At 37.4% G+C, this 18026-nt stretch overlaps 1 protein-coding gene across 3 annotated transcripts in view; it reads right to left on the bottom strand.

Annotated features, from left to right (window-relative positions):
• The window catches only part of RPS6KA6 (ribosomal protein S6 kinase A6), a 174477-nt gene that overhangs the window by 105540 nt on the left and 50911 nt on the right, over window positions 1-18026 (bottom strand). For all 3 annotated transcript variants that reach the window (XM_047765584.1, XM_047765586.1, XM_047765585.1), the window contains exon 3: window positions 10706-10822. In XM_047765584.1, coding sequence (XP_047621540.1) covers window positions 10706-10822 — 117 coding nt within the window. The remainder of the gene's footprint in view (window positions 1-10705; window positions 10823-18026) is intronic.

Here is an 18026-nt window from a genome sequence, read left to right on the forward strand (position 1 = left end):
ATTGTTGGGGAGGGGAGAGGAGGAGGAGTGGGCCACCATGGGAAACTCCCTGCCCTGGAGCATGTGCATGCCCTCAGGCTTAGAGGGTGGGGCAGCGCTGTGGAGGCTACGGGGCTGCAAGAAGCCTCTTGCTCCTTTAAGGGACATGAGGCACTCCTTGTACAGGCTACCAGTGGCCAGACACCTGTTGTGTGGGCTAAGGGCATAAGGGAGCTATGTGCAATGTGGTGCCTCTTGTATGATCTACAGGTGGCAGTGGCAGACTGTGGCGGTCATCTCAGAGGCCAGAGGGAGGCACGACTTGCCACCACTGGGGGCCTGAGAGTGGGCTCCACCAGCGACCCCAGTCACCTCAGGGGTTTCCAAAAAAGAAAAAAAAAAGAGGGCATTGCAACCAAGCACCATACACTGTTGCTCTCACTCCCCTGGGAACACACCCATCCTGCAGCTACCACTGCCAAATGCTCTGGGTGACCCCCAGATACCTCATCACTGTCCATTCCCAAGACCCTACAACTAGGAGCAACTGGTGCAGCACCTCCTGCGTGGGCTAAGTGGGACAGGGTGCTTCTTGTGTGGTCTGTAGGAGTTAGGGGAAAGTTATCCCTAATACAAGAGTGGGTGTGGCCCACTGCCATTGGAGATATCTGAATAAAAATCACTTACAGCCCCATTCACCTAAAGGGTACCACAGAGGAGGGCACTGTGACCAAACACCACCTGTTGGTGCTCTTGCACCCCTGGGAACACACCTGCCCTGCTGTCGCCACTGCCAAATGTTCCAGGCAGTACCCACACACCTGATCTCTGTCACTTCCCAGCATCCTGAAACTAGCAGCAACCTATACAGCACCTCCTATGTGGGCTAAGTGAGGTGGATTTCTTCATGCAAGTTCTACAGGTGATGGAGGCAAACCACCACAGTTATCACTGACTCCAGAGGTGGTCATGGCCTGCTACCACTAGGGGTCCCTGAGCAGTCACTGCCTTCGGTTCCAAACACCTCAAAGGAGGGCATTGCAATCGAACACTAGCTGTTGTTGCTCTCACTCCCCTGGGAACTCACACACCCTGCTTCTGCTTCTGCCAAATGCTCTGGTAACCTTGTAGATCTGCCTGGAGCTCATTACCATCTCCCAGGGCCCTGCAACTAGGAGTAGCCTGTGCCACCTTCCTGCGGATCCATGCTGCTGTTGAGAACCCAGTGACCAGGGACTGACTGCTGGCCCTACCCATTGCCTCCTTCTCCCTGAAAACACACTGAGCATCCTGGAAACAAAGGCCTGCTCACACCAAAGAAAGAGACAGCAAAGATTCAAACTCCCACACCAAAAATAAATAGTACCCCCCCAAAAAATACAAAGGAGTATTCTTGCATAGAAGCAGCCCTACAAGACTACGGTTTGGCTTCCTCAAACAACACAGAAAAAAGAAAAACACAAGCAAGATGAAGAAGCACAGAAACCATTCCCAGTTAAAGGAACAGGAGAATTCACCTAAAGCAGACAAGAATGAAACAGACCTCTGCAGTCGGACAGACATTGAGTTCAAAAGGGAGGTATTGAAAATACTGAAGGAATTAAGAGAGGATATGAAGAGTAATGCAGATTCCTTTAGAAAGGAACTAGAAAATATAAGGAGGAGCCAAGAAAAACTAGAAAATTCATTTGCCGAGATACAAACCTAGCTTAATGCAATAAAGAACAGAACGAATAATGCAGAGGAATGAATTAGTGATGTGGAAGATAGAATAATGGAAACCACCCAATCAGGACAGCAGACAGAAAACCAAATGAAAAAACATGACAGCAATATGAGAGACCTACAGGATAATATAAAGCAGGCCAGTCTATGCAAAATAGGAATTCCATAAGGAAAAGAGGAAGAAAGGCAGATTGAAAATATATTTGAAGAAATTATGGCTCACAACTTTCCAAATCTAAAGCATACTGATATCAAGGTACGGGAAGCACAGAGGGCCCCAAACACGCTGAACCCAAACAGGCCCACACCAAGACACAGTATAATAAAAATGGCAAAAGTTAGATAAAGAGAGGATTCTAAAGGCAGCAAGCGAAAAGCAAAGCATTAATTATAAGGAAACCCCCATAAGGCTATCAGCTGCTTTCTCTACAGCAACACTACAGGCCAGCAAGGAGTGGCAAGATATATTTAAAGTGAAGAAAGGAAAAAATTTGCAACCTAGAATCCTCTATCCAGCAAGAATAGCATTTAAATTAGAAGGGGAAATGAAGAATTTCTCCAACAAACAAAAGCTAAAAGAGTAGAGCAATATGAAACAATTCTAAAAGAAATACTGAAAGGGCTTCTCTAAATTAAAAAAAAGAGAGAGAGAAAAAAAAACAGTAAAAGAAGAATTAGGATGGAGGAAACCACAATTGGAAAGCAGTCACTTAAATAAGCCAGCATGCAGATCTAAACATGAAGATGTTAAAAAAAAAAAAACAGACATCTAAATCATACAATGTGGGGAAGGAAAGTAAGAAAATACAGATTCTTTCTTTTATTTTAATGATGCATCTGAGCCTATATGACTATCAGGAAAAAGCAAGCAGATATAGTAAGGGCTTAACGTGCTTAAAAAACAGGGCAACCACAAATCAAAACCAAACATTGCATTCACAAAAAGGGAAAAGAAAAGTACTCAAGCATAAAATAAATGGAAACCTTCCAACACAAAGAAGAAAATAAGAAAAGAGAAACATAGAATCAACCGGAAAACGGTTTAAAATGGCAATAAATACGTGTCTATCAATAATCACCTTAAATGTCAATGAACTAAATGCTCCAATCAAAAGACGCAGAGTGTCAGATTGGATAAAAAAGCAAAAGCTTTCAATCTGCTGCCGACAAGAAACTCACCTTAGAGCAAAGGATGCATATAGATTGAACATGAGAGGATGGGAAAAGATCTTTCACGCCAATGGACAAGATACAAAAGCAGGAGTTGCAATACTCAGAAAAAATAGTCTTTAAAACGAAGGCCACAAAGAAAGACAAAGGACACTGTTTAATGGTTAAAGGACCCATTCAAGAAGAGGATATTACTATCATCAACATATATGTGCCCCTAATATAGGAGCACCCAGATACGTCCAACAAATATTAACTGACATAAAAGGAAAAATGGATGGGAATAAAATCATACTAGGAGACTTTAACACCCCACTCAGAACAATGGACAAATCTTCTAGACAGAAAATCAATAAGGCGACAGAGATCCTAAAGGGAACAATGGAAAAGTTAGATTGAATTGACATCTTCAGGACATTACATCCAAAAAAATCAGAAAATGCATTCTTCTAAAGTGCACATGGAACATTCTCAAGAATTGATCACAAAGCTAACCTCAACAAATTTAAGAATGCAGAAATTATTTCAAGTATCTTCTCTGACCACAATGGTATGAAACTGGAAATCAAACACAGGAAAAGAAATGAGAAAAAACCTACTACATGGAGACTAAACAACATGCTACTAAAAAACCAATGGGTCAATGAGGAAGTCAAGAAGCAAATTAAAAAATACCTGGAGACAAATGATAATGAAGACACAACCTCTCAAAATCTGTGGGATGCCACAAAAGCAGTGCTCAGAGCGAAATTCATAGCAGTACAGGCCTTCCTCAAAAAAAGAAGAAAAATATCAAATCGACAACTTAACCCATTACCTAAATGAATTAGTAAAAGAAGAACAAACAAAACCAAAAATTAGCAGAAGGAAGGAAATCATAAAGATCAAAGAGGAAATCAATAAAATAGAGATTCAAAAAACAATAGACAAAATTAATAAAACCAAGAGCTGGTTCTTTGAAAAGGTAAACAAACCTCTGGCTAGACTCACCAAGAGGAGAAGAGAGAAAAAACCCAAATAAACAAAATCAGAAATGAAAAAGGAGAAGTCACAACAGATACTACAGAAATACAGAAAACCAAAAGAGAACACTATGAGCAATTATATGCTAACAAATTTGACAACCTAGAATAAATGGTCAACTTTCTAGAGATTTACAGCCTGCCAAAAATGATTCAAGAAGAAACACATCAAATGAACAGACCATTCACTAGAAGTCAAATTGAATATGTCATAAAAACACTCCTTACAAATAAAAGTGCAGGGCCAGATGGATTCACAGGAGAATTATAACAAACATACAAACAGGAACTGGTGCCCAACCTCCTTAACGTTTCTCAAAAGATTGAAGCAGAAAGAACACTGCCAAAGATATTCTATGATGCCACCATCACCCTACTTCCAAAACCAGACAAATATACCACCAAAAAAAGAAAATTATAGGCCAATATCTTTGAGAAATATAGGCACAAACACTCTCAACAAAATTTTAGCCATCTGAATCCAAAAACATATCAAAAAAGATCATACACCACGACCAGGTGGGATTCATCCCAGGTACAAAGGGATGGTTCAACATACAAACCAATCAATGTCACACACCACATTCAAGAAAGAAAAGTCAAAAACCCCATGATCATCTCAATAGATTCCAAAAAAGCATTTGACAAAATCCAACATCCATTCATGATCAAAACTCTCACCAAAGTGGGTATAGAGGGAACATACCTTAACATAATCAAAGCCATTGATGACAAACCCACAGCAAATATAATACTCAATAGAGAAAAGCTGAAAGAATTTCAACTAAAATCAGGAACAAGAAAAGGATGTGCACTCTCACCACTGTTATTCAAGATAGTTTTGGAAGTCCTAGGCACAGCAATCACACAAAAAGAAATAAAAGGCATCCAAATAGAAATAAAAGAGGTAACACTATCACTGTATGCAGATGACATGATATTATATATAGAAAACCCTAAGGACTCAACCCAAAAACTACTTGAACTGTTCCACAAATTCAGCAAAGTAGCAAGACATACGATTAACATCCAGAAACCAATCGTGTTTCTGTATACTAACAATGAAATATTAGAAAAGGAATACAAAAATACAATATCTTTTAAAATTGTACCCCAAAAAAATCAAATACCTGGGAATACATCTGGCCAAGGAGGTAAAGGACTTATATGCCGAGAACTATAAAACTTTAATCAAGGAAATTAAAGAAGATGTAAAGAAATGGCAAGATATTCCATGTTCCTGGATTGGAAAAATCAATATTGTAAAAATGGCCATACCACACAAAGCAATCTACAGATTCAATGCAATACCTATCAATTTACCCATGAAATTTTCCACAGAATGAGAACAAACTATCCAAAAATTTGTATGAAACAACAAAAGCCCCAGAATTGCCAAAGCAATCCTGAGAAACAAAAACCAAGCAGGAGGCATAACTCTCCCAGATTTCAGGGAACATTCCAAAGCCACAGTTATCAAGACAGTGTGGTACTGGTATCAAAACAGACAGACAGACCAATGGAACATAATAGAGAACACAGAAATAAACCCAGACACCTATGGTCAATTAATCTTTGACAAAGGAGGCAAGAGCATAGAATGGGAAAATGACAGTCTTTTCAGCAAGAATTGCTGAGAAGCCCGGACAGCTGCATGCAAAGCAATGAAACTAGAACACACCCTCACACCATGCACAAAAATAAACTCAAAATGGCTGAAAGACTTAAATCTAAGACAAGATACCATCAAATTCTTGGAAGAGAACATTGGCAAAACATTCTCTGACATCAACCTTATGAGTATTTTCTCAAGTCACTTTCCCAAAGCAACAGAAATAAGAGCAAAAATAAACCAATGGGACCTCATCAAACTGAGAAGCTTTTGCGCAGCAAAGGAATCCATAAAGAAAAAAAAAAGAGACATTACAGAATGGGAGAAAATAGTTTCAAAGGATGCCACTGATAAGGGCTTAATCTCTAGGATATACATGCAACTTATACAACTCAACAGCAAAAAATGCAAACCACCCAATTGAAAAATGGGCAAAAGACCTGAATAGATAAGAGAAATGCAAATCAAAACTACCATGAGATATCACCTCACACCAGTCAGAATGGCCATCATTAACAAGTCCAGAAATAACAAATGCTGGATGGCATGTGGAGAAAAGGGAACCCTCCTGCACTGTTGGTGGGAATGTAAGCTGGTACATCCACTATGGAAATCAGTATGGAGATACCTTAGAAATCTATACCTTAGAAATCATAAGTACCATATGACCCAGCAATCCCACTCTTGGGCATATCTTTTGAAAAAAAACTTTCCTTAAAAAAAGACACATGCACCCACATGTTCATTGCAGCTCTATTCACAATAGCCAAGACATCGACCGATGATTGGATTAGGAAGATGTGATACACACACACACACACACACACACACAATGGAATACTACTCAGCCATAAAAAAGAATGAAATAATGCCATAGTGCAGTAACATGTTTGGAACTACAGACTCTCATCCTGAGTGAAGTAAGTCAGAAAGAGAAAGACAAACACCATATGATGTCACTTATATCTGCAATCTAAGACACAAGTGAATCTTTCCACAGAAACGAAAATCATGGACCACGAGAACAGACTTGTGTTGCCAAGGGGGAGAGGGAGTGCGTGGGGTGATTGGGGAGCTTTGGGTTAATAGATACAAACTATTGCCTTTGGACTGGATTAGCAACGTGATCCTGCTGTGTAGCACTGGGAACTATGTCTAGGCACTTATGATGAAGCATGATAATGTGTGAAAATAGAATGTGTACATGTATGTGTAACTGGGTCTCCATGCTGTAGAGTAGGAAAAAAAATGTATTAGGGAAATAACTACTAAAAAATAATAATAATAAATAAAACAATAAGAACTTATCTATCCCTGTCTGAGATGTTTCTTTTCAGTCACCCTAATCCTTTTCTTGGAATTTATTCAGAAGAAAAATAAATGAGTTAATTACTCCAATATACTTTTTTCTCTGTCATATGGACTTCTATATTTTCCAGGAAGAAATAAAATGTTTGATTAAATGAACCAAAAAATCGCATAGCTTTAACACTGATTGAAAAGAATGGACTAATTCCAAGAAATCTGAAATTATACACATATATTTTAAAACTAATTTTTGATATTTAAATAATTAAACATAACAGGACAAGGGTTTGATATTTTCAAAATTCATTTTCAAGTTCTATATTTAAAGGCTTTACTACCAAAATACAAAATTATTATGATCTATGAATTTTAAAATGTATGCTTTGTGTAAATATGACTTGGCATGTGAAATATAAGAAAGGCTTGTCCGATAATTTCAAACATGTATTCATGTGCTGCATTTTATTGTGCTTAAAATCATTTAATGTAAGTTGTTTGGTATACACATTTCAATCGACACATTAACGGTCATTAATAGCACCATACTTGGTGTGCTTTGCACAGAAGTTTATATGCATATTTTATGATGACAATGCATGCTTCTTTAAAGTACAATTTTACAAGTGATTTTTGTAGTTTTTCCCCATTAAAGACACTATAAAGACAAAGCTTTATATAGGCTAAAATTCCATTTATTACATTTTAACAATGGAACTTTTACAGAAAAATTATAAATAAGATTGTAGTCCAAAGTTTCCTGGAATTGCTTCTACACTAAACTGATTCATAGCCTTGGCAAAATTCCTGAATAGGTTCAGTAAATAGCAAGTCTCACCCACACAATGCCTACGTAAATGATGTAATACTGACAAGCAAGTATGTTCACATCCTAGGAGAAAAGAAAAATAAGCCACCTCCTCAATATTTCTTTGGTTGATGAATCGCACAAAGATCACTATTCTGTATTTTAGTATTATAAATAAAAAGACTTCTGTGATACCCTTGTCAAACCAAAGTTCCTGTACAAAGCTGAGTGTTCCCTGAATTTTTTAAGGACTGCATTGACAACTTGTTAACATGTTGCTATATTTATTGTGCAGATGTTACTAAGGACATTTCATTATGTTATACTGCATTCCCTTTATGAAGCCCCAAGAGAAAAATTTATCTGGTCTGTTTGATCTGTTTCTTAAAGAAGATACAGTCAATAATCATACAATTAAATGTATCAGCTTCTTGGAGTTCTTATTATGGCACTGTGGGTTATGACTCCAACTGCAGTGGCTCAGGTCACCATAGAGGAATGAGTTTGATCCCTGACCCAGCACAGTGGGTTTAATTATCTGGAGTTGCTGCAGCTGTTGCATAGGTTGCATAGGTGCCTCAGATTCAGTCCCTGGCCTGAGAACTTCCATATGCTGCATGTGCAGCCATAAAAAATAAAAAATTTCAGCTTCTTTATAATGGCTGCCAAAAAAATTTGTCTTCACTTGTGTCCCATTTCTAAGCCCTTATACCATGCATTTGTGAACAGTAGAGTTTATTCCTGGCTTCATCTCATCTTTCCTGCTCTAATTTTCCTGCTTATATCATCTTCCCAACTTATTATTTTTTTATTTTTTTATCTTTTTAGGGCCGCACACATGCATATGGAAGTTCCAAGGCTAGGGGTTGAATTGCAGCTGTAGGCTGCAGCCTACACCACAGCCACAGCCACTGTCAGATCCGAGCCACATCCGTGACCTATGCCACAGCTTGTAGCAATGCCAGATCCTTAACCCACTGAGCGAGGCCAGGGACTGAGCCCATACCCTCATGGATACTAGCTGGGTTCTTAATCTGCTGAGCTAGAACAGGAACATCCCCCAACTTATTTCTAATTTAATCTTATTTGGTACTCATCTATGACAGCCTTAAATCCTTTCTGGAGAAAAGAGGATATAAATACACATATGAATACATACACACACACACACACACACACACACAGTAACAGAACAAATACTTTTAATGGCTTGCAATGTTTTCCTAGTAAGATTTTATTTAAGCAGATATTTAAGCATTTATATATAAGGGATATAAAAGAACTTCACCTCTGTTCTAAAATTAACATCATAAAAATATAATGTAAAATATTTAAAAGAATATTGTACTTTTAATAACTTCAAAAAATAAAGGTGTTCAGAATGCACATACCTACTGTTCAGGTCAGTTCTATAAATACAACCCCCCTACGCATACACAAAATCTGTTAAAAAGCTCCCTCTAGTTCTACTCTTCCCAGTACAACTATTAAAGTCCTACCTCCTTGTCTTTATACACCAATTCACTGCCAAACCATAATCCACCTTAGTTTGTCTTTCCGTGTCCTAAAATGTTTCTCTATATTTTACATGTTGTATCCTATACCACATATATATCACATTACTTTGAGGCAATTAATGTCTACTATATTCGCCAATGTTATATTCATGTTATGCACACCCTAGGTGTTCAATAAATGTCTTTCTTTTAAAATATTTCAGTGCATAATAATATCAACTGCTTTACTTTCCCCCTTGAAAGTAAATCTCATTCACTCTGAAAAGAATAGTTTCTCATTATCTTCTTCCCCTAAACTGCTGTTGCTGCTTCCTAAAGGCCATTAATGTGTGTATATATTTTTTTCATGTCTTAGATGTTAGATGTACAAAAGTCAGGAATAGGACCTACATACTTCTTTTCCAAGAATCATATGACATTAAGCACTTAATAAAACAATTCTAATAATGAGCGTCAGAGTTTATCATCCTCAATTTGGCTTTTTCCCTTGAAATTTAACCTCTTTGAAGGCAGGAATTTTATACAATCCATATACTACCCAGTACTTACCATTACTGTACTTCATACACATACTTGCTTTAACAGATAATAGATTAATTCATGCATTCCTATATGAATTGACATACACATTCTAACTTCTATGATAGAGATAAGGAACAGAGATGAAATCACTGATAAAGCAAGCTGAGATTATATCAGCATGTGAACAGAGAAACAAGACCTTTTTTACAAAACTCAAACTATCTTGATTTAGGCAGCTAATAAATAGCATGTTATATTTTGTCCTAGAGAAATCAGTGATCCCAGAGGATTAGAAAACTTTATTATAGAGAAATATAAAGAAATGGGACTAACCATCAACAGATGAATGGATTAAGAAGAGGTGGTACATATATACAATGGTATATTACTCAGCCATAAAAAAGAATGAAATAATTCCATGTGCAGCAATATGGATGCAACTAGAAATTATCATACTAAGTGAAGTAAGTCAGAAAGAAAAGACAAATACCATGATATCACTTATATGTAAAATCTAAAATATGGCACAAATGAACCTATCTACAATACAGAAACAGACTCACAGACATAGAGAACAGACTTGTGGTTGCCAAAAGGGGAAGGGGAGGGAATGGGATGGACTGGGAGTTTGTGGTTAGTAGATGTAAACTATTACATTTAGAATGGATAAACAATGAGGTTCTGCTGTATAGAACAGGGAACTATATCCAGTCTCTTGTGATACTATGATGAAGGATAATATAAAAAATGGAATGTGTGAATGTTTTTATACACACACACACACACACACATAAACTGTGTCACTTTGCTCTAGAGCAGAAATTGGCACATTATAAATCAACTATACTTTAATTTTAATAAGTTGAAGAAAAAAGAAATGGAACTAAAATGGAACAGAAATTAAAAAGGAGAAAGATTAGAGCTGCCCTTGTATATATCTTTTGATAAGTTTAGAAATGGCACATTTATCAGATTTCTGCCTATGTGTACACGTCCCCACTAAATGTTTAGAAGAAAAGCAAATGGAGAAAATAGCATCCATTACCTTTCCAAAGGATCCCTGACCAAGAACCTTGAGCAATTCAAATTGTGCAGGATCTGCTTTTTCATATCCTTCCTTAACATGATGAGTAATAGGGATTTCTTTAACAACTCCTTCATCCTGTAAAAAGAAATACAATCAATACTCAAATATAGTTGCAACATCTTATAAGCAGCTCCATTTAGAACCAGAAATCACATCAGGAGTAATTTAGTACCTAACTCTTTCAATTCAGCACAGAGTTTTAAGGGCTACTAATATCCCCATTTCCTGTGTTTTCTAACATATATAGAGAGATATACCACCACAACCCTATTATGTAATTTCATGTAAAGAGAAGCATATACAATCTATGCTTCAGCTTTTGTTCCAACTAGGTAGAGAGAAAAGAAAAATATCAACAACTAAAAGAGTCTTAAGAGCCTCGTTGGAGTGTAACTTATTAGGTGGATGCGGAGAAAGTCAAGAGATAGATTAAACCTTGTAAATTGTGGGACATGACAAAACATGTGAACCTCGAGAGTTCTTTTAAATAGTATTTCACTATATCACTTTAAGTAGTCAACGATATTTAAATATTTAAATATCCAACTAGCCATGTCATTTAAAAAGAAACTGGCAAAGACAAATAAAATCTGCAAAGCCCAAACATATGTTTGAGGTCATGACCCTACTTTTATTGAAACTTTATATATAAATTATATGCTGGGAGTTTCTGTTGTGGCTCAGTGGCTTAAGGACCTGACATTGTCTCTGTGAGGATGTGGGTTCAATCCCTAGCTTTGCAGTGGGTTAAAGATTCAGCGCTGCGACAAGCTGTGGCATAGGTCACAGATGCTGCTTGGATCTGGTTGTTGTGGCTGTGGTGTAGGCCTGCAGCTGCAGCTCCAATTTGACCCCTAGCCGTGGAACTTAAATATGCTACTGATGCCATTGTTAAAAAATAAAAATTATTATATGCCAGATTTCCTACGACCTGAGTCAGGCAGAAAGGAAGCTACCCAAGGGGTGTTTCTGCTCCTTGATATAGGAGCCTATATCAAGAATACACTCAAGTGAACTGTAATTCTAGTCCCTAGGACAGTAGCTAGGATGGGGAGAAAAACCTCAGATGTATCACATATCGCAAAATGACAAGAGTTGGGATATACTATCCAACCTTCTGACTGTATGGAGAAAAAACCGAGACAGAGTTTAAGTTCGCATAGCTAGTTAATCACAATATCTAGAAGTCTTGGTAGCTTTCTATTATATCATATTAATTCTGGTCTGGATTGCAAGAATGTTCTCAATAAATTCACCCATTAATTAAATGATTAAAATCAATGGTGACTGTGGCCAAAGTGGGAAAACAGCATGGTCCCACATAAGCTAGGCTTCACGGCAGCTACAATAACTTCCACGTTACATAGGCAGTCAGACATTCACTCCTTCAAGAGGGGTATCCAGAAGAGGGATTTTAGCTTTAAGGAACCACTCATCAGTCAGAAATGAAGAATCAGTCCTTAAACTGTCTGTGGATGTTTCTTACATGTCAAAATATTATTTCACCAGACTCAATTTTAAGTATCTATGAGAGTGAGTTTACCCTTTTCAAGGGGTCTTTTTTTTCAGTCAAGAACCTTTTCTAATGCAAATACATATGCTTTGTGGCTGATATTTTGGGATTATATTAAAGTATGGCATATCTTCATGCACCTTTGCAACATAGTATATGTATATCAGAAGCGACATTAAATTGTATATTCATTAATATTATGGTTAACTGATTTTACGCTACAGATTTTGAATGAAGTAATGGTCTTCAAATCACAGAATATTACAAAAACTTACTTATTGGAAGCTTTGGTAATCAAAAAAAAGAGAAGGTGGTGAAAGTCATACACTCTAGCTCTGCCATGCATAAGGTAAGCAGCCTTGGCCAAATTAAAACCATTCTACCTCGGTGTTCTCACATGACAAAACTATCATGTTACATGGTTCTTTAATGTTCCCTCCAAGTCTGTTATATTATATTGAACACAACACAGTGTTTTTATGTTTAAGAAGGCACTTCAGTTTCTGTCATGTTTAAGATTATCATTATAAACATGGATCACAATGATACCAGTTTTTGAAAAAATTTAGAGCTAGGAAACAACTATACTCTATTCTACTCAATTTCAACAAACCTAAGCAAGTCTTCAAATGGAAATGTCTTCCCAATGCCCCTTCTCCTAATTACATATGCCCATCCTTTAAATATGCAATATGTCTTTTGATTTTCAGCAGTATGGACCTATAAAATTTTGAACATGAAAATGCTACTATATTAGAAAAGATAATGTTTGCCAGCAGCCATTACTTCATTTTTCTCTCCCTCTAGACATGAGTTTCATGTATTCAGGTACTATCGCATTCGTCTCTGCATTCCTAATGCTTAGCAAACTACTTGTGCCATCTTACAGAAGCAGACAGCCAAAAAGAACAAACCAATTTCATAAAAAAAGAACAAAACATTTATTTTTAAAAAGAAAGATATATTTAAAAGTAAAATTCATCAATAAAAAACCCTCAAAATTAGAGAGAAGGCAAAATGGCAGAAGATTAGGGGGACGTGCTAGCCCTCTCCCACAAACACAACAATAAAAACACATCTACATGTTAAATCACTTGCACAGAACAGCAACTAAACTCTGGCATAAGAACTTAAACCTCCAATAACAGCAAGAATCTCGTGACATAACCGGATAAAACAAGAGAAAAGAGGAGAGTGAGAGAAGGGGAATCAGGACTGGACTGGCACTCCTGAAAGGGAACTGTGAAGGAGAAAGGGAACCCACACCCTGGAAAGTCACCTAATTGATGTAAAGAACAACTGAGTCAGAGGCATATCCAGGCACCAAGAAGAGTGCAGCAGTAGGTCTGAGATCTGAAAAGCTGAGTGAGAACTGAACAGATCATCTGAACTACTGGCACAGTCACAAAAATCTGAGATGCTTGGGTGGGGGCTGGGTACCGATACCCTGGCTCCAGAAGTTGGTCCCGGGGAGCGGGTTGGGGTTGATAGCGCAGAGACAGCCTCAGGGACTAGGAAGCAGTGTGTTGTGGGTGGAGGGAGCAATACGGTAAGGGCTGAGGGGTGGAAAGCCACACAGAGGGAACCAGGGAGAAGAGCTGGACCTGCAGGAGAGACAAGGTGCCAGTGTTGGGGAGGGGAGAGAAGGGGTGGGCTGCCATAGAATACTCCCTGCACCCAGCAAGCACACTTGCCCATCAGCTAGCAGAGAGCAGTGCTGCCTAGTGCATCCCCCCCTCCCCTGCCCCAAGCACACCTGACCTGAGGCCGCCTGCCATCCCAGGGGGCTAGCCTCACCACTCACAGGAAGCCAACCACCTCAGGGGCTTTCCCCACCCTGGCCTGCCCCGCCTCTGGAAATCACACAAACAGGACAGCAGACAGAAAACCAAATCAAAAAACAGGAAAGCAATATAAGAGACCTATGGAATAATATAAAGTGGGTCAATCTACGCATAATAGGAATTCCAGAAGGAGTAGAAAAAGAAAAGGGGATGGAAAATATATTTGAAGAAATTATCGCTGGAAACTTCCCAAATCTAAAGGATACTGAGTTCAAGATACAGGAATACAAATAGACCCACACCAAGACACATTATCATAAAAATGGCAAAAGTTAATAATAAAGAGAGGATCCTAAAGGCAGCAAGAGAAAGGCAAAATGTTCCCTTAAGGGAACCCCCATAAGGCTATCAGCTGATTTCTCTACAAAAACTCTACAGGCCAGGAGGGAATGGCAAGAGATATTTAAAGCGCTGAAAGGAAAAAAATATGCAACCTAGAATGTAAGAGTATCATTTAAAACAGAAGGGGAAATAAAAATTTTTTCCAACAAACAAAAGCTAAAAGAATACAGCAATACAAAACTCATTCTAAAAGAAATGCTGAAAGGGCTTCTCTAAATCAAAAAAAAAAAAAAAAAAAGAGAGAGAGAGAGAGAGAGAGGAAGATCTAGGATGGAGGAAACCGCAATAAGACAGCAGTCACTCAAATAAGCCAGCATACAGATCTAATCATGAGCACGTTTAAAACAAAATAAAATTAAAAAGAAAAAAAGAGGCATCAAAATCATAAAATGTGGGGAAGGAAAGTAAGGAAATAAATAGATTCTTATTTTAATTTTCTTTTCTTTTTTTAAATTTTAGTAATGAAGTGTATGAACCTACAGGAGTATCAGGCTAAAACACACAGTTATAGGAAGGGTTTAACATACTTAAAAAACAGGGCAAGCACAAGTCGAAATCAAACATTACCTTCGCAAAAAAAGGAAAAACACTCAAGCAGAAAATAATTAGAGACCATCCAACCAAGAAAAAGAAAGAAAGAATGGAGAATCATAGAATCAATGGGAAAACAAGGTGTAAAATGGCAATAAATAAACATCTATCAATCATCACCTTACATGTCAATGGACTGAATGCTCCAATCAAAAGACACAGAGTGGCTGACTGCATAAAAATGCAAAAAACTTCAATATGCTGCCTACAAGAAACTCACCTTAGAGCAAAGGACACATGTAGATTGAAAGTGAGAGGGTGGGAAAAGATATTTCCTGCCAATGGACAGGACAGGAAAGGAAGAGTTGCAATACTCATATCAGAAGAAGCAGACTTTAAAACAAAAGGCATAAAGAAAGACAAAGAAGGACACTATTTAATGATTAAGGGATCCATTCACAAAGACGATATCACTATTGTCAAAACATATGCCCCAAATACAGAAGCACCCAGATACATACAACAAATACTAACAGACATAAAAGGAGAAATTGATGGAAATAACAATCATAGTAGGAAACTCTAACACCCCACTCACATCAATGGACAGACCACCTAGACAGAAAACCAATAAAGCAACAGAAATCCTAAAGGAAACAATAGAAAAATTAGACTTAATTGACATCTTCAGGACACTACGTCACAAAATATCAGAATACATATTCTTCTCAAGTGTGCATGGAACATTCTCAAGAATGGATTACATATTGGGGCACAAAGCTAACCTCAACAAATTTAGGAGCATAGAAATTATTTCAAGTATCTTCTCTATCCACAATGCCATGAAACTAGAAATCAACCACAGGAAAAGAAATGAGAAAAAACCTACTACATGGAGACTAAACAACATGCTACTAAAAAAATCAATGGGTCAATGAGGAAATCAAGGAGGAAATTAAAAAATACTTCAAGACAAATGAAAATGAAGGCACAACCGCTCAAAATCTATGGGATGCCGCAAAAGCAGTGCACACAGGGAAATTCATAGCGATAGAGGCCTTCCTCAAAAAAGAAGAAACATCTCAAATTGACAAGATAACCCTTCACATAAACAAATCAGAAAAAGAACACAAAAAACCTAAAGTCAACAGAAGGAAGGAAATCATAAAGATCGATGAGGAAATCAATAAAATATAGATTCAAAACAAAAGAGAGAAAATTCATAAAACCAAGAACTGGTTCTTTGAAAAGATAAACAAAATTGACAAACCGCTGGCTAGACTCACTAGGAAGAGGAGAGAATGAAACCAAATAAACAAAATCAGAAGTGAAAAAGGAGAAATCATAATGGATACTGCAGAAATACAAAAAAAAATAATATAATACTATGAACAACTATATGCCAAAAAATTTGACAAGCTGGAAGAAATGGACAACTTTCTAGAGTCTTACAGCCTGCGAAAACTGAATCAAGAAGAAATAGATCAACTGAACAGACCAATCAGTAGGAATGAAATGGAATATGTCATAAAAACACTCCCTACAAACAAAAGTCCACGACCAGATGGCTTCACAGGAAAATTCTACCAAACATACAAAGAGGATCTGGTACCCATCCTCCTTAAACTTTTTCAAAAGGTTGAGGAAGAAGGAACACTCCGAAAGACATTTTATGACACCACCATCACCCCACTTGCAAAACCACATGAAGATATCACCAAGAAAGAAAACTATAGGCCAATATCTTTGATGAATATAGACGCAAAAATTCTCAACAAACTTTTAGCCATCTGAATCCAACAAAATATCAAAAAAGATCATACACCACGACCAGGTGGGGTTCATCCAAGGTTCACAAGGATGGTTCAACATACATAAATCCATCAACATTATACACCACATTCAAAAAAGAAAAGTCAAAAACTCCATGATCATCTCAATAGATTTCAAAAAAAAAAGCATTTGACAAGGTCCAACATCCATTTGTGATGAAAAAAATCTCGCCAAAGTGGTATAGAGGGAACATAATCAAAGCCATTTATGACTAACCCACAGCAAATATAATACTCAATGGGGAAAAGCTGAAAAACTTTCCACTAAAATCAGGAACGAGAAAAGGATGTCCACTCTCACCACTGTTATTCAAGATAGTTTTGGAAGTCCTAGCAATTAGACAAACAAATTAAAAAAAAAAGGAATCCACATAGTAATAGAAGAGGTAACACTGTCACTGTATGCAGATGACATGATACTATATATAGAAAACCCTAAGGACTCAACCCAAAAACTACTTGAACTGTTCCACAAATTCAGCAAAGTAGCAAGATATACGATTAACCTCCAGAAACCAATCGTGTTTCTGTATACTAACAATGAAATATTAGAAAAGTAATACAAAATACAATTACTTCTAATATTGCACCTCAAAAAACCAAATACCTGAGAATACATCTGGCCAAGGATGTAAAGGACCTATATGCTGAGAACTATGAAACTTTAATAAAAGAAATCAAAGAAGATGTAAAGAAATGGCAAGATATTCCATGTTCCTGGATTGGAAAAATCAATATTGTAAAAATGGCCATCCTACCCAAAGCAATCTACAGATTCAATGCAATACCTATCAAATGACCCATGAAATTTTCCACAGAATGAGAACAAACTATCCAAAAATTTGTATGGAACAACAAAAGCCCCAGAATCGCCAAAGCAATCCTGAGAAACAAAAACCAAGCAGGAGGCATAACTCTCCCAGATTTCAGGGAACATTCCAAAGCCACAGTTATCAAGACAGTGTGGTACTGGTATCAAAACAGACAGACAGACCAGTGGAACAGAATAGAGAACGCCAAAATAAACCCTGATGCCTATGGCCAATTAATCTTTGACAAATGAGGCAAGAGCATAAAATGGGAAAAAGAAAGTCTATTCAGCAGGAATTGCTGGGAAAACTGGACAGCTGCATGCAAAGCAATGAAACTAGAACACACCCTCACACCATGCACCAAAATAAACTCAAAATGGCTGAAAGACTTAAATATAAGACAAG

Source organism: Phacochoerus africanus, chromosome X (assembly GCF_016906955.1).
Source record: "Phacochoerus africanus isolate WHEZ1 chromosome X, ROS_Pafr_v1, whole genome shotgun sequence".
Taxonomy (NCBI): Eukaryota; Metazoa; Chordata; class Mammalia; order Artiodactyla; family Suidae; genus Phacochoerus; species Phacochoerus africanus.